The sequence below is a fragment of the Rhea pennata genome, chromosome 1, assembly GCF_028389875.1.
Source record: "Rhea pennata isolate bPtePen1 chromosome 1, bPtePen1.pri, whole genome shotgun sequence".
NCBI classification, from domain to species: domain Eukaryota; kingdom Metazoa; phylum Chordata; class Aves; order Rheiformes; family Rheidae; genus Rhea; species Rhea pennata.
Window position 1 is genome coordinate 150,456,407 of NC_084663.1, and position 18,531 is coordinate 150,474,937.

Genomic DNA, 18,531 nt, shown 5'->3' on the forward strand with positions numbered 1-18,531 from the left:
TTCTCGCTCCAAAAGCAGGTTTGAGACACACATTTCATCCTTTCAATACTTTCAGCATACTGGATATGTACTACTAAAATGAAGAATTACTGACATATTAACATGATAGTTACACTCATTTTTGAAAAGAAAACAAAATTGACCTGGATTAATCTTATGATTCCACAACCCTTTTCTGAATAGCTATCACAAAACTACCAACTGGAAGCAGGGAATTCTGTGAAATGTTGATGTCTAAGCACCTGTAAACCTCTTTTATTTAGTGCAGCAATGGAAAAACAGTATGAAGAGGTATCTGAACTCATTTAAAATTACACTTGGAAAAGAGGTCAGAGGACCTGACTTCAAGTCATGAAGCTCCTCAAGGATCTGACTTCTATAGGTAAACATGTAGCAGACGAAGAAGATGCTGTACTGCTTTTTAGCACAGAAAAGAAAATTCAGCCTGGCATAGCAATACCACAAGCAGTTTTTCTATGAACCACCAAAAAAATACAGATAGGTACAACACAGCTTTTCAGGACCAAAGTCTGAACATGGTTCTAAATCTGCTGAAGAAATAAACTCACAACTCAGCAAAATGTCATACATGGCAGATCTGATGAAACCAATGCCTGCTTTATACTACTAGCTGTAATATAATAAAAGGGCATCATTGCTTTGTTAAAATCAAATTATGACTTCAGGCCAGATTTTCCTTTCAGTTATATTGTTCTAAAAGAGAATAGCTTTACTCACATCTATAAGCTTACGCTGATAAAACACTGGCAAGAGAGAAAAACTGGACTTTACAGACTTTTGCCTGAGAAGAATTAATCTTCCAAAAGATGAACGTGAATACATACATGTACATACATATGCACATGAACAGATGCATTTTACCCACCTATTTCATCCCCTAGAGAGGAGTTCAGTATTGCACCAGCAGACATAACTACAGCACAGCTCCCAAAGCCATGTGTATACAATTTGCCCAGTGGAATTTGGGGAACATGCTTTTCCCATCCAAGAGTGGAGAAGGGAGCTTCCTTGCCATCTATTGTTTTCACATTCACCCTTTGTTTTAGCTCACAGAAAAGCTGGTCTCCTGTCAGCTTGGAGTTTCGTTTCCCTTTGAACCGCACCCCATGTTTATTGGTGCTCAAATAATCTTTCATTGCCTTCTGTAGTCGAGGATTTAGCATCTTGGAAGAGACATTCCCTTTCCAAAGCTTGTAAAGAAAGGATTTCGACATTGTGGAATATAGCCCATCCCAGTCATCAGATTCGTCAAGCATCTGGCTTCTCCTGTGCCTTGTGTTTCTTCTCCTCATTCTTCTCTGGTGGCTCCAGTTATTCTGTAAAACATTTTCCTTTGGATTATCCTCATTGACCGAGATGAATTTTGCTATCTCTTGAAGGCTGTTGTGTGACTGAGGCTGACCAGCAGCAAATAAATAATCATCACTCGCTTGGTAGAAAGCGCTTTTTGATTTTCTTCCTATCTGGGATGGAAAAAACTCATCTTCGCTTCTGAAGGTATCCTCCAAATCAGTCCATTTTTTAATACTCCCAGTCCCCGATTTAAATGTACCTAAAAGATCTTCATTAAGAAGTACCTCATTCTCATCAATAGTTTCAGAGAATGACGGATCATGTATGGCACCCATTATGACTCTCTGCTTGCCCTGAATGGGCAGAAGCCTCTTAGTTTCAATGTAAGAAAAGGAACTGGGAACTGGCTCAGCAGTGTTGCTATCTGTAAAATAGATGAAGATCACCAAAAAAAGTAGACCCCATGCAAAGATCCCAAACAGCATGAGTTGTTTCCATTGCTTCAAGTTAGGTTTCATGGCAATGCCTTTACCAGCTCCTCTGTGCCTTGAAGTATTGGTGAAGGAAAATGAAACCTGGAAAGAATACCAAATATTAATCAGGAAGGGTTCTAAAAATAGATACAGTTCAGAAATATCTTAGCAAATTTTGATAGAAGGTGCAGAATTAATCTCTGTTCTGTAGCATGGGAGATTCAAAAGCAGAAAAAAAAAGACTCCAGGGCTTGCAGAAACTGCAGGAGTGACACGCTTTGGCTCTAACCACACAGTGACAGCTGCTAGCTACAAAAGAAGCTGGTGGCCAGTTTCTACAGTAACACTGGATCCTGCCTTCAGGGAGATCATGTGCCTGCCTGCTTCTGCTGCTGTAAGGAGCATACCATAATAAGAACAAAATCAAGCTCCAAGCCTGGCTGCATGCATATTAGAGGAAATATTAGCTGCTTTCTCTTTGCCATGAAAAGTCCTTTTGCAGTGAGAAAAAGCCTGGCCACAAAGGGACCAAGCAGGGAGCATACATTCCCCCAGGTCCTCCTCTGCCTACATCCCTGAAAAAAACAGTGCTTTGTGGGTAACATGGAAGAGATATAGGGGAAAGTATCCTATGGGCTGGACGGAGGGGAATCTTCAGCTGGCATGTACTGCATCAGTGGGACAAATAGTTTGCTGGGAACGGAGGGCAGCCTAGAATCAGATGCTAAATCAGATGAGAAAAACAACTGTACTTCTGCTAGAGATGCTGCACGCTCACTAAGATGACTTGGAGGAATATTCTTAAGGGGTGAGGAGTTTGCATTTTCTGAAAAGGTTGACAGCTGGCACAACTAATTGAATATACACATCTAGGATGGAGAATTCCTTAAATGAGACAGGGAGAGGAGTCAAATTTAGACTTGGAAATCTGTGCTCCACTAATCCCCAGAGATTCTGGCCAGTTTGTCCACTAGCAGGGATGCCTTCTCGATAATGAACCGGAGTGTGATTGAGAGGAGCTGCTTTCCAAGAAAAATACACTAACACATTCCGGGAAAAAAAGGCCATCACACATACTTCTAAGTTATTCAGTTGGTCACCCACTCAAGGAAGTAGCCCAGGGAACAGTGGCTTAGGAGGACTGGAAGTTATCTATCATTTTTCATCAACATGTGTTTTGGGTTATCATGGGCCTGCTATGCATCAATCTAGCCACCCAAGAGGCTTAAGTGAGTCCACAGACCTGCCTGAATGACTCTGCAAGCCCATATCCTTACTTTGCAGGCTGCACACTGCAGTATGAACAGCTGCTGCCCACACCTCAGATGTGATGTTCAGAGGTGCAAAGTCTGTAAGGTTAGCTAGCTCCTGAAATGCCTTGGAGCAGTCCGGCCTGAATGAGTCACTGTTAGTGAGAGCCTGACAGGGAGACACCTCTCTTCGTCATACACTGGTTTTGTCTGTTGTTATATTAAAATCTCAACAAATGCCCTGTCTCAAAGTGTCATTAATCAATAACCACACACACCATTCAGTGTCTCTCCTGCAGGCTGTCCACTCACTGCTTCCTGTGCTCTTGTCTGAAGAAGGAAACATGAACTCACCTGCATAATCACTTGCATAATCAAGTGGCCTGGTCTTTGGTGGCAGAGTTAGCTTAAGAAAGTCCTGTCCTCCCTTGGCATAAGCCATTTATTCACCTCCCTGCATCATATTCATCTAACGCTTCAGATGCAACATTGCAGGGTAAATGATGTATTACCAAGTGACAGATCACTTACCTAATCTAGATTAAAAATAATCCCTTTCTCTTGGGAGTTTTGTTTCTAACCCATTCATTTCAATGACCAGTTAATAGTGGGACTTAAAAGCCACTTGTAACAGCCAACTGTGGTCAGAAAAGGGTAAGTGGAGCGCGGGTAGGCGTGGATTTCTTTAACAGGCTCTGCCTCAGGAGCCACCATCGCATCAAACCACTGCCAAACAGCACACACAACTTGCACATGTCTAACAACACACTGGCTGGTTGACAACTGGGCAGGACCAAAATCATTGTCATCATACACTATCGGTTTTCCGAAAGGTATGCTGAATATAAAGTTTACAAACAAGTTTAAGTAAGGCTGCTTTTTCACATCACTGTGAAATGGGCAGTTACACTGGTTTAAGTTCCTCAGTCCTGCCCTTGCACCATGCCTAGGGTGAGGGTATTTTTGTGTTAACTGGGTCAGCTCCTTTATCCGTTTCAGTTTGGCCACACATACAGTTGTTCCAGCACAAATGAGGAGATTGTCCACCACAATGCAGAGGCGAGAGCAAACCGCAGGTGGTATTAGCAGGGATACTTCAGACTAGTATTTCTGCTGACCTCTTTGGAATGTGAGGCCACAGCATTACATTTCCAAACACGGTCTATTTTAATAGTCTAGACAAAGCCTAGAACAATAAAAAAACCAAGCTGACTCGGGGACTTACAGCAGTGTCCAGACAGAGAGGTGATTTATAATGTCACATCTGTATGGCCGAATTTCATTGCAAACAAATTCATTTCTAACACACTGAGAAGAGTTCATGAGTATGACGACCCTGTGCTTTGCACACATTTGGCTTAGCTTACACAAACCACATGGAAGGAAAGGCTATTACTCCAACCGACCCATTTCCTAGTTGCACTCTACTGTGCAGGAGATAAGATTGTTCTCTTCAGTATCTCAACACTTTCCCCCACCTCTTCCATTTTTAAATCACTACAGGCTATGTCCTGTGGGAGTCTACTTATAGTTGTGCAACGGAGATCTGCCCTAAAGTTATTGCAACCTGCCCACTCATCAGTGTTGGGATGTTTTGCATTTTTAAATCGGCATTCTTCGCCTGTCTGAACAGCTTTCATCCCTTTTTATCATTTACCCTGCTGTGTTTCCCCAGCACTTTTCAACATGTGGCTTCCAAAACACTGTATAAATTAGCCTTTGCTCAGTCAGATATTCCTGCTGAATACACATTTCTTACAGGATCTGTAAAGGAAGTATCTTGTAGAACTTCAACAGACAAGCTTGCAGGAAGTATATGCTATAAGGAAGAAGTCACTAATATTTTCCACTGACTTGTGCAGCAAGTTCAACCACTAACTTAAACATAATTCATCACAAAATCCTGTATTTTTCTCAAATTTTCTAAGATTTGCTACACTTTAATACCAGAAGATACGAGAAACAGAAAGGGTTTAGTTTTCTTAATTCAGGTGTGAGAATATGAAAGTTTTTAATTATCTGTCCTAAGGTGTGTTTGGTGCAGTAGACAGCCTCAGCAGAAAGAATTAGCCTGGAGTCCTAAATTTGATATTCAGGTTACAATATGAAAAAGGGATGAGTTATGTTATTAATTATTTTTAAATAGTGGATTCTTTTTCCCTGATACTTACACGGTCATGAAAGCAAGCTTATAATTATTGGTATGCACATCAGAGAGTGCACATATTTACCTTTTATATGCAGCAAAGTTATCTGTGCAAACCAAAGAATTGGCATACAGTAATGTATTTGTCAACATTGCAAGGAAAAGGAGAGACACCAGTAAGAATAAATCGGAAAATTTACATATTAACTACTGCAGAAGCTTATCTACAATCCCTTGTTGCAAGTGGGGCCTCAAAAAGGATACTCAAATCTCTGGAAGACCTGAGCTATGCAGGCAAACCTCTGTGCTGCTTTAATGTTTTTTGCTCACAAGAAAAGCCTTGTCCTCCAGCAGTACAGCTGAGCTGGAAGCGAATTCAAGGTCATTACTGTGTTAGTTATAAGAGGACCCCTACAACCTCACAGGATCTTGAAGGCTCTGAGTGGAAAGCTGCACTAAGTCCGAAGAAATATCAGTTTATCTTATCCCCTGCTGCACTAAACATTAAGTCATGTCCCACTTCAGCCCCAGCAGCTTCTCACACCTCGCGGATACTGGCTTTTAGGCGAGAGAGCAGCCTCTTGCCACAGTGCCCCCTGCTTGCAGCAGACCCCTCTGCTGCCCAGTGGGGAATCTTCCCCCACACCATCTGAGGCACATGCTTGGGCTCAAAACGTGTTTCTGAAGACAAGGCACCTCAACTGCAAAGAAAAAAGCCATCTGTGTAGGAAAACAGAAATGATGAGCATAATGAATTATACTGAGTGAATAAAGAAAAGCAGCCAGTGTCATAACTATATTCAGTGAAGTCCACTGGATCCCTGAGGAAGAAACTTGTATCTCTCTGTGCTCATCGTGTAGTTTTCAAACCTGTCAAACCAAATCAACTTTAAAATTATCATTAACATAGCTTCTTGTCTCCAACTTCAGAACTCCTTCCTGAATTACTCTCTCCACTTAGAAGCAATGAGAACTCTGGAGTCAAACCTCATGCTTTGACAAAAGAAATAAGCCTGCACTTAGGGGGAAAACCCCAAGACCTAAGCAAACCCAGTTACTTGTTCAGCATAACAAGCAGCTCCTGTGGCTGAAGATTTTGTTTTGCTACATCTCCTACCTGATGGACTCTTTCCACCATTAGCTCATCTAAACTCCAACTGCCATACGGACAGAAGCTTTTTTCCTGCCCAGTCAGGTTGCTTGCACAGAAGCCATAAAAACCATGAGGCAAAGTACAAATCAGTGAGATGGGAAGGAAGGGAAGACTTACTTATTTGCTTAATAGAAGTACTCTGAAAAATAAAGGCAAACAAGAAGAGTATCTTTGAAGCTTCCAGAAAACAAAAACAACTCTTCAGCTAAAATTAATGGAAGCTGATTTTCCAGAAGCAGTGCTCGCTTATAGGAAATTTCATTTTGCTACGTTAAGATGCAAGAAACAGAAGAATGCTGCCCCCCCATATAGCCTACTATTTTGCAACAAAGCACACTTTTAATTTTTCCAAAGTAGGCCTCCTGACTAGTTCTTAAAATGAGAAGAGATGGATGAGGGAGATTTTTTTCTATTCCTTTGAAACATTCCTCCCTTTCAACGCTGTCTATTGTTAAATTAATTTGTACAGACCCCAGCAGCTCAGAGGTCAGAACGGTTCAAGTTGATGTTCTAAGCTGTGCACTGTTATGTTAAACAGGGTTTTTCTTGGCTGCAGCTTTGCAGCGGGAAGGTCACCTTGGGGTTATTCAGGGTAGCAAATGTTAGCTGTGGGTAACCATTCCCAGAGGGTTGAGAATCAGACCGGGGTTTATTTGATGGAAAGCTTAGGCAGCCTGAACAGATAGCAAATGCTTCTTTAGTCGGCTTCGTCTCTTAGTCAGCTAATTTCAGTGTATTAAGAAACCTCTGGCACAGGGCAAGACAGCTGGAGGCTGCATTTCCAGGGCAGGGAAGCATACTCATCCTCTCCTGTGAGAAGTGCCAAAGTGGTTTTAGCATTAGCACATCACTTCTGCAGCGCAGGACATACAGTAGGCAGCAACAGACAGGCAAGCCTGTGGGGAGTGGTGACTGCCAAAAGATGTATATTAGTCTGTTGATGGCTTGGGCACTCGCCTTACTGGCTGTGATTAGGCCTTCTAATTAATGAATCTCTTTTGGACAACTTCCTTGTTAGTCCCAATAAATCTAGCTCCTTCCTTCAACATTATTTTCAGAGGAGTCAAGCTGCATTCAGTGTTTTTTGTGTCAATATAAGAAAATGCTTTCTGAAACAAAGAAGAAATCATCCAAGCAACTCAGAAGTACGTTTTCGCAGTATTGCTCTGTGCCTTTTTAACCCATATCCAGTTATCTTCTTCTTAGGGAAGACTCCTTGGGAGGGATGCATATGATAGTGTTGCTAAGCTGAATCACTCACTAAAGGTGAGCCAAGCATCCCAAGTCTGGGCATTTTGAAAGTGGAGTCTTCGGTTCTTGTTTGTTTCTGAGGATTCAAGTACAGAGCACGTCTGTTTTTAAATTTTCTCATAAAACCTTACATTTTAAGCTAAAGTGGGTAGGGGGGACTTTGGGTTTTTTTATTTTGTTTTGTTTTGTTTTTCGCTAATGACCCATTTCCTCAGACTGTAAGAAAAATTGCCAAATATAGTGAGGCTTGCGGTAAAACTCAAGCTGGCAACCCTGCAGCTGGAGAAATGATCAGCAGGGCTTCTGCCAGAAAACGTGTCCTAGATTATGCTTTAGGAGCATGGGGGCTTAGATCCATAAATCTCCAGATTTTAGTGGGAGGTCAAAGCTATCTTCTAAGCATCTGATATCCCACTCTCCACTCTCCATCATCAGGTTCAAACTGCTTGGCACTGAAACCAGCTATCACTTTGCTACAGCCTTCAGTACCGCCTGCGCAGCCCAGAGACCACGTAGAGGTTATGTGAGTGAGGGTTGACAGGAGAGAAGTAAAAATAATCATACTAGCTCTTAGCCTCACATGCAGGCTTTCCTGCTGCCAATGGAAATGATCGTCACAGTATCAAGGGCCAGGGAAAACCTGGCTTCTGTGGTGACTGGCTGTACCTCTCAGTTCAGTCCCCATCTATTCACCTTGCAGCACCTCTTCTCACTAGCCACAACAGTGACCCCATCTCTGATGGACACCGAGACTCAACACTCTGGCCAGAATTTCCTTCCAAATTTTAGGTCGGGGAAAAAACACAACCTCTTTTTCTTTTATGGACTAGTTATGAGCTGACTACAGTCTTGGTATCATAACTGAAGGTTTCTACAGAAAAGCATTAGATTTCACTACACATGAAATTCAGAACAACGTCAGTGTAAATCATTTCCAGGCTCCTCAAAGGAAACTACAAAGGGGCAGAAGTATCACATAGCTCTACTGAAAATAAGCAGTTCTCACAGCATAATTCAAAATCAGCTCCTACAGCCTCTCAGAGAACCCTTCACACCTCCATGTCCTCTCCATACTCAGCCTCAACTGCTTTCCTCTCCTTGCCATTTGCTCTTGCTTTATCTTTGCAGTGCCCTGCCCCTATTCACAGCAAAGGTTCAAGGCTGCTTTGAGTTCTAGCAAATGCCAGAGGTGCCTGCTTTCAAAAAACAGGACATGGATACAGAGCCACCACTTTGGCCACTGTCCCTAGCATATCCTCACAATTAGTAGAGAAGCAATTAAGGTATCTTTATACCACCTGAAGAACTACCAGCTGGCTGTTTTTGGCAGCTTTTGGTCAAATTTCTGCCATCACAGCATTGTCTCTTGGTTCAAGCATGAGGGGGAAAAAAAAATCAGTTCCTATCTACATCAGTATAAAACCTCTGCAAATATCCAAAGATATTGCAAGTCATCTACAAAGTGAAATCCAGTATGCCAACAGATAATCCTGGAGAGATCCAGCTTTGCACAAAGAACACCACAGCTGGTTATACTCCTGCATCTATGCAGCTCCTATCTGCAGAAGGTGTCTCAGAGATTAGGCCCTAAAACAGCTCATGGGTTTTTTTTTATGACATTTGTGAGCGTCTGCTCCCCCCCCCCCCATAAACTAAAAGCTTTACTAGTTAGTACTGCAGCTGCTCCCAGGGGGCTTGATTAGCATCAGGGTCCTGCGAAGCCACACGCTGTGCATTTGCACAAGGAGGGTGAGCTGAACATACAAACTGGGTGGAGATAAAAGCCAGGAGTAGAAACAAGGCAATCGCATGGACAGCCACCACTTGTTTGCTCGTCTTCCCTTCATTCGTAACCATCTTACTAATGTATTCATTTTTTATTGCCAAGGTAGGGTTAATGAGGAGGAAGCAAGGACATTGAGAGAGAAAGAAGGAAAGAAGGAGGACAGAGGATGTCGTGCAGCAGAGACAGGGAGGAAGGAAGGCTGGCAGCAGGACATTGCAGAGGGCAGGAAGACAGGGGCTAGTGGCAGAAAGACTGAAAAGATGCCCGCAGATGTACTGAAAGAGTAAAACAACGCCTGCCAGAGGCCTCAGCACCGAGAACGAACAAGAACCGGAAGCAAAATCTTCCCCATATCAGAGCTATCAAATCCTTCCCTCCAGGGGAACACCAGGTAGGTCCTGCTCCTGCTGAGGGCCCATGATGTCTTACCCTATTTCTCCCAAGCAGCTGAGGGAACAGAGGCCAGTATGTCCCTGCAACAGGCTGGAGATCTGACAGGGGAGCAGGCCCCTCTGGCCGCCTTGAGCAGGCAGCTGCGAATCCCATGCAGAGCAGCTCCAAGTTGTGGGTGCCCAGTGACCTAGAGCATGAGTAGGAGTTGCTGCCTATCTTCAGCACAGCCTGGCTTTCTGTGGGATCGATCCTCCTCTGCCCACTCCTTTGAGGACGTAACAGGAGTTTAATCCCTTTCCTCCTGCAAAATTGCAGTTCAGAGAAGCCCGTGTCTATAGTCTGATGTAATGTAAGCAAACATGATTGCAGGAAACTCTTAATGCCCTGAAACAAAACAGAGAGATACAGAGAATTGGATAGTGTACTCAGTGTCTAATAAAACATTAAAAAAAATTCAACTAGCATACATAGCTGTATTAGCAGGGCGGGGGGGGGGAATCTATTTTTAAGGGATAGCTTTTGATACTGTACTTGCAAAAACACATAATTCAAAAAAGGAAGGAAGTACTTTGAGGGTTTTTTATTTAAAGCCTGACAGGATAAACGAATCACCGTCTCATTAAATCACACAAATCTCAGTCTGCACACAAGACTGAACCACGAGAAATAGAACGTTACAAATCCGCATGCAGTTCTACACTGAGAACACAACAGCTCACTTTATTTCTGCTCTTGGCAAGGTTAGAATTTCTGCTCTATAAATGCTTCTAGATACTATATTATTTGAACTTAATGCAGCAGTAATTGCACTGAAAAAGTGCATCTGAACTGCTTCCTGAGAGAAACATTTATACTAACGTCCACGTGCTGCGTGGTTACAAAAGTCTGTTTCAAGAGGATCACAATAACTTGACCAAACCCACAAAGTGGTCCAAGTACAAATGGTTTGAGAAGTTTGGTTTTCCACTGAACGCACTGCTTCTGAGATATATCTGTATAGTAGTAAATTTTACATCCACGGACTATGTTTCTACTGTACATTTCAATATAGCAAAGACTATAGCAGTTCGCAATGTATTGCTTTTTATTATCTTTTTATTAGATTCTATCTTTTTACATTTGTTCCAGAAAGCAAGGAAGCCCTTGTTTTAAAAACCCTAAAAAGAGGAACAATGGTAAATAAACTGTTCTCCATTTCTTGGCTCTATCTTCATGCCAATTCCTATTTGCTTATAAATTGGCAACATAATTGTAAGAGATCATTTAGGAAATTATCACTGTTGATGTCTCATTTCTATATACTCACACATACAACATGCCTTGTAGGGATTCACTTGCTCTAGGCTAAGTTTGAATGAAAAGTTTCTCCCTGGGAGGAGGTCTGCCAAACTTAAGTATGAAGTAAGTTTAGCCCTTGTTACATTACAAATACAATCCAAAACTGAAGTTTCTTGGACTGAAACACTTTTAAAAAAAATATTTTAATACTTAACATGACTATGCTGATGATATGCCAGCCTAGCTGGGATGTTTTATTTGGCTTCATAAAACAAAATAAAGCGATATTCATATTTAAAGTTGTCTTTTCTTTTTTTCTCCATTCTGGCATTGTTTTATGCATGGCTGAAAGCAATATTACTTTAAACTCCAAGTAGATCCACAGAAATCTCTTCTGTGGGGGATACAGCTGTCTGTAACCTGATACTAACCACTGGAACTTGAATCCTACCTAACTGGAAATTCTGCAGAGAAACAGGATGTCTGAGCTCTACCGTCATGAAACCAGTATGAGGAATACTGTCAATTAAGTGAAGGTTATGGGTTGGATTCTTCATAGCTTTATTCTTTGTGCAGTCATTACAGCCCACATGCAATGCAATGCATGTAAAATATTACCATTCCTCCCTTCCAGCACTTGCCACTCACTCCCTAGAAGTACATGTGACTTTACAAGGTGGAAAGTAATGGGAAAAAGGCTAGGATCTCTGAAAGCTCTGACACTATTATAGTAGTGAAAACCTGAAGTAAGTGAGAGCAAGACAGAGCTGGCTGGCATGCAAGATTAGTGGCACTGTTTTTGTTATAAAATTTGGAAAGACAGGATTCTGATCTCATACTAGATGGATATTTCTGGGGAAATACCACTTACAGCTAATCTACACCACCGTAACAAACACCAGAACATAAAACCATGTATTTTTAGACCTACAGGCTACTATGGATGAATCTGAAAGAGTAAATACATCTCTTACAAAGACACTTGGCAGAGGTTGTTGAGATGCCTTTACCTCTAAAGGAAAAAGTCTCTATTTAAATATTGACTTTGAAGTCTGAAGCTAATCAGTATACATGTAATATATTCCCTTACTTCAGTTCTTCAACAGGTGAAACTCAACATTTCCATACAAATGTTTGTTAGTATTTCAAATGCTTGCTATGTCTTTTTTGGTTTCCAGCCAACAGGCAGTTCTTTGAAATGCTGCTGATTTCATTAAAAAGCACTCTGCTTTTACACTGCTTTTAAACAGTCAAAATATGCAAAAGCCCTGCCTTTCTTTTGCACACTCTCCTTAGGAGAACACAGTTCTCAGGAAACAAAGAAAGGAAGAGCAGAGAAGCGGCTGCTGGTCCTAGCAGGGAGGAAGGCGGATGGGGACATGCTGGAATAAGCTGCACAAGGAGAAGCAGCTTCCTCCAGGCACAGATAAAGAGCAGCCTCTCTCCCGGCACGGAGCCTCTCGGGAAGATGTCAGACACCTCTGAAATCCTCCTTCTGCCCCCCTCACTCCCCCTGCAGCAGCCTAAGCAGACTAAGTCCCCAGGGGAATGGGCTCCCGGCTGGCTGTAGACAGGATCTGCCCATGCTCTCCAAGCACACCTGCCTGCTCGCTCTCCTCGTGGAGCTTCGTTGGATCCAGCGCTTGCTTCTCCTGAGGTTCATGGCCTTCCCAGACAACACTGGGGAAAAGGCGCATGCCTCTCTCTTCCACCATCTGCTGCTTCGGCTATCGGCAGTGGTGGCTCTGAAGCCAAGTGTTCACAGAATCAAGGAAAAAATGTTTGTAAGGATGTGCTTTCACCTTTGCCTAGCACAACAGGGACCCAGTCCATGGCTGCAGCCTTTAAACACTAAAGGCGCAGAGCAAGTAATAAAATGAAGGCAATTCATTGCCCTATATCAATCACAGTAAGAAGGCTTTCTTTGCCACTGTAAAAAGTGTTCTAAAAAAGAAATCTTTGTTTTAACATAGATTGATTCCTTAGCAACACCCAATCCTGTCAAACATATTATGCTGATGGCTTTTAGTCTTGCTTCAACCCTGTTCAGACAAAAAACAAATGAAGTAACATTTAGTCTGAACTAAAAGCTAATGCTAATGCTTCTAACATTTTGATGATTTTTGCTTTTATTTCTCAACGTGCATCTACATTTTTAGTCAACATATGCTAACAGAGATGTTTTACAGTTAAATCTACTATAGGAGGTATGAGAGACTATACAAATGATGGCAAGAAGAGCAAAATTTTCCTAGATTTAAAATTTTCTCAGATTTTTTAACTATTGGAGAGAAATGCATTGAAGTTCATGCTAAATATGGGTATGAAAGTGGAAAAAGATATGCTGGCAGCAATCATAAATGATGTCAAGCAGTTACGAGACTCTCATTCTGGTCTTCAGCTGTCTTCAATCTACTCCTAACTTCTCAGATTTTTTTAATAATCTATACAAAATATTCTGTTGTGCAACAGTCTAGTTTACAGTGGTTCAGGAAATGAGGTAAAAGAATAACTTACTGTGATTCTCCACTACACGAGCAGGAACAATAGTAAAGCACTGGTAATTCATACTCACTAGTAGGAAACCTGCCATTAGTAGGAAACCAACCAACAACCAAACCCAATTTGGTGAACCGATTAAGTAATGCACTAATCCAGCAAAGCAGCAGGATCTCTATATAGGAGCAGTATATTTCCTTAATACATCATAACTTGTATTTTATTTTAATTATCTATGCATTGCACAATTTCATAGTTTTACTAGATTATGTAGTGAATTGTAAGGCACAAAAATCACTGAACCTCGAAACATACCTCTAATATACCTCCCTTGAATACCACTAATAGATCTTGGTAGACCATGAGAAACATCACATTACCAAACTGCATGTTTCCTAGGAAAGAACAGCATCATCTTCCATGTTCATGCAACCTCATCTCCACGTTGCGATAATAGACTTCTGTAGCACCTTACAATCCTAAAGTGGTATTTAAATGAAGGAGTACAAAGATTTTAAGATGATTTAAGGAAAAGAACTGCATGGTAGATGGATCTACTTACTACATTTATTCAAACGTGCTTTAAATGTTAGATTTTGCTTTCCCTCTTAAAGAGGTTGATTTTGTGAACTGAAACAGTAGTCCCATAAGTTGACTTTTTAAACTCAGCATAAGAAAATGAGCACCACTTCTGCTTTTCTTAAGCAAGTGTATAAACAATAGCACATAAAAAAGTGTTGTGCCTCATAATAGCCAAAATAAATATTATTTAAACTTATTTGGGGAGCAGGGAATAATCACCTTCACACCTGAGGCCCAGATCTGCACACGCAACTACACTGACTACATCTGCATGTAAGCAGTGGCTGCCAACGCACACTCCAACTTCTTAACACAAATCAGGTAGCTGGATACAGCCACAATTTAGTGTAAAGATGGTGGAGTTTTACACAATTTCTCCTCCTTAGATTTCTTCTCCTTCTTTCTTAGATTTCTTCTTGCTTAGATTTCTCTTCCTTCTCACTCTGTTAATCACATTTTGAGATTGCAAGATCTGTTCAAATTGCTCAGAAGGCAGCAGAAATTATTAACAGTGAACTAATTTTTGATGAAATGGACTTATCATACTAACTAGTGATCATTTTTAAGCTTTAATTGTTAGAATTTGACACTGCTCTTTCTGAATCCTGTGCAATGTGCTTTCCTAATTCTCAGTGGATACTATTTATCTGACTTATTTACTAATTACTTCCAAATTGCAAGTGTCCCTCAGGTCTGAATCACTTTTGATGAGAGAATGAGCTGACTTACACCATTTTATAATACCCGTGAAGAGAGATTAAAGGAAAAGAATTTGTATGGATAAGATCAAGCAAATGGAAAGCTTGATATTTTGAAAGTATTTATTTCCTAAATTTATCATCACATGCAGGTAACAACCTGTGTCTGTTTAATGTCATTGTTAGTCCAAGATTTCTGTTTAACGGTTATCTCTATTTACTAAAAAAATTAAAAGCTATGGCAAAAGCAATACTCCAGCCTGCAGATATTATAAATGTCACTGTCTCCATAAGGATACAGAATATGGACAAGCACATGAAGAATAATTGCATATTTTCAAGCCACTTAAATAGAACATGCCCAAGGGCATGCTGTAGAGGAGCCAGCATTTTCGTCAGCAGGTAACATATACAATTTCCTTTCCAGGAGTCACAGAATCCAAGTTTATGTGAATTCTAATATATCACTTTTCTGCCAAGCACACTGTTGTAAGAAACAGACACACTGGTGTCTTTAGTTTAAAATCAATTTTGCTTCGCTTAGACATCAAAGGATTGGGAAAAATATAGACTGCTAGTACATGATATCTACTTTCTAAAGCACTCTCCTTTTTGGTAGATGTAATATTCTTAATATATTTTAAATATATATATATATCTGTGTGTATGTATACACACACACACACACTTTATGTACTCTACGTACTCCATCTATGGCTACTATTTCTTCAGCATTTTGGTTATGATAGGTGACTTGCATCTCTGGATTGAAATTGTGTGCTTTCTCCAGCATCACTTTTTCAATATAACCACCTCTTGATTTCAAAAAAAACTCATGAGAAACAGCATTCCTGATCTGTCTCAAAGATCTATGAATCTGTTACTGTTGCTGCAAGTCTTGACCCAATCTGTCTCTATCCTGATGAATTTTTTGTTCAACATGCCTGTTTCCAATTCACATTGACATCTTCATGAGTACTTCTCAAGCACGATACTTCTAATTTTCTTCCGTAAACTCAACTCAGATGGACGGAAAGCAAGGGGGATGATGTGGTCAGAAAAGTATTGTATTTCAAATAAGAAAAATATAACTCTATTCAATTTAGCAAATCTTAATGAAAAAAATCAATTTCAGTTTATATCCCAAAGCCATGATGGCACTGATACAGGATCACATATTACTTTGGGGAAACTTGGACACTGGGATAGTAAACAACCCTCTTGTTACTCCTCAGCTATTACTGGTCACACTTCTGCCGTATAGGTGATCCCAAACAACTAAGGAGAACAAAAAACCAGATATAGAGGGGTTTCTGAGGGCCGAGACTCACTTCAACCTAGTGGTAGGGTAAGAAAGACTTCATTCTCTATCAATCACAGATACTTACTGGGTCCATTCTGCACTGGCCATATAGCTCTGAGATGATATTGTGTTTGGTTCTGAGCCCAAACTCCTTTAGTGTCCGCTTAACAGCTTTGCTGTCTTTGTACAGCTGTATCACTGCCCAGTTTTTAATGTTCCTGCCTCATTTACTTAAATGATGTTAAATAAAATGTCAGGACATAAGGAAACAGTATCAAAGATTTAATGGTGGTATTTTAATTATTTGGAAGGTCACACCTTTTAGCTATTCTTTAGGAAATAAACAAATTCAGAAACAGGGTAGAAGTGGATCTACCAGAGAGCAAACAATCATAGGAAGTCAAATGCACTTTCTTGAGCTTCTTGCTGGCTTTAAGTCTGGATCAAATGTCTATCTTAGCCACGCTAAATTACTCAGCAGTCAAGGCTATGAGTTACTATTGGCTGCTTCACTGATTAGACATGGTACTGGTATGCCTGAGACCGCCCAAACACAGCAGGAGTTACTGCAGCAGTAAGCAAAACTACAGTACTGCAGTATTACAGGCTATGCAGTTTTCTCTCCCTTCTCTTAGCTTGTGCAATGAGTTTATGAGCCTCCTTGGAAACTTTGATCTACAAACGTCGGATGGAGTAGCACTAGCAGTAACTCAAAGCTTTGTAGTTTTGCAGTCTGAAAAGAATGCAGACACAGTATTTCTAGAAATGCCAAGAGGATAAAAAATCATTGAGGTGAACTCTGCCTTTGTGGCCCTGCTTACTGAAGAAATTATTCAAGAGTCTCCGTGCGGAGCACTACAGTCCTGTACAGTGATGCTTGAGCTTGCTCAGGTATCAGAAGAATACGCTCATACTTACACATCTTGCTTCGCATTTTCTGTTTGATGGCTATAGTTTTGGTAATATCAACGAGCTGAAGAATCCTCCAGGCATTTTGAATCACAGCTAGTTATTATTTTTTTAAAAATAAGAACCTGTCTTTCACACACTACGAAAGTGAAGTTTCATGTAGACAGTGTGCTCAAGCTGGGTCTCTATTTATCTCATGACGACCTTGCAAGAGCAACGTATTTTCCAGTAACTGCAAGGCTTAATTATTTTAATTCTGTGGTTCAGGAGTTTCCAGTAGGGTTTCTCTACTGCTTGCAGCTTTTGCAGAATGTAGCAGTATATCTGATCACTGGTTTAAGTAGCTGTGATCACATTACACCCACCCTGCATTCTTTTCATTGGCTGTCTATATAGTGGCAGATTGATTTTTAGCTGGCTCTGTTCGTCTTTTTAGTGCTCCTAATAATAAAAAGCCTGAGCAAAAAGAAAAATTCGCTCATAGGTATTTTAGGCAGACTTCCTTTTTTCAGGGATTAACCCATGATAATATACTGTATCCTAACAGACAACTGTGTGTTAGTCCTAGGGCATTTCAGGAAAGAAACAGTAACTCCTCTCCAGTACAGATATCAGCACCAGTACAAATGGCAAAGACTGAGCCCAGCACATACCAAGGGAGATGTCAGCAGTAGAGGACCTCCTGGCCTCATGAAATGCAGAGCTCAGCAGGCGCTGGGAGCTCCTGCCTGAAACAGAGGCCAAGTCCTACCAAACAGTGATCAACAGCACCTTGTATCCTCCAGAAGCAGCACCTCCAGACTTCTGCTCAGTTTCTCTTGGCACTTTTAGACTCTAACCAGGGAAAGAAAAATACCATCAAGCATCAACTTCAAAAGCACTCAACTCTTGCCTCAGGGTGAGGGCTCATTCCAGCTTGACATCTGTTCCAGCCCCTCCCCCTCTGTCTGTAAAGGGACTTGGTCAAAGTAATTCAGTGTCTTTAAATACAGTATCTTTAAAGACCTTTTCTCATTAGTGTTTTTTGGCTCCATCTAACAACAGCAGGTATATGCAATGACGTGCTTTAGTCTCCACATCATCCAGAAACCAACACTCAGGGAGTGCTGGAAAGGGCTGGTTCATAACCAGGTCTCCTCTCCTCCCTGAACCAAATGTGGCAAATGTGCCCCTAAGTCAAGAAATAAGAACAACTACCAGGCCCAGCAACTTAGATGCAGCTTCTTTTGCTCTAGATTTTCTTATTTTTCTCTGAAATTTTGCAATTTTGGCAGCTAAACATCTCAGGCTAAGGATGTTCAAACACAATGAAGAACAGGTCAAGAGCATACAAAGAGAACCCTGCAGGTCAAGAAGGCAATCAACCAGAAACATTTTTTGCCTGGAGGAGAGAGTATAGCTAGGCCAACAGAGAGGCCAACTAGATAGGGAGCCTATTAAACACTATTGAACAGTGAGCTTTCAAATCAGATGCTCCAAAAAAGCTCTGAACTGAT

At 41.1% G+C, this 18,531-nt stretch overlaps 1 protein-coding gene across 1 annotated transcript in view; it reads right to left on the reverse strand.

Moving 5' to 3' along the window:
* ST6GAL2 (ST6 beta-galactoside alpha-2,6-sialyltransferase 2) overlaps nt 1-10,014 on the reverse strand; it is a 36,800-nt gene extending 26,786 nt beyond the window's left edge. Inside the window, exons 1-2 of the mRNA XM_062601643.1 lie at nt 9,803-10,014; nt 887-1,889 (exon numbers count right to left, since the gene is read on the reverse strand). Of these exons, the coding sequence (XP_062457627.1) occupies nt 887-1,889; nt 9,803-9,919 (1,120 nt within the window). The 5' untranslated portion in view covers nt 9,920-10,014. The remainder of the gene's footprint in view (nt 1-886; nt 1,890-9,802) is intronic.
* Between the last annotated feature and the right edge of the window lie 8,517 nt (nt 10,015-18,531).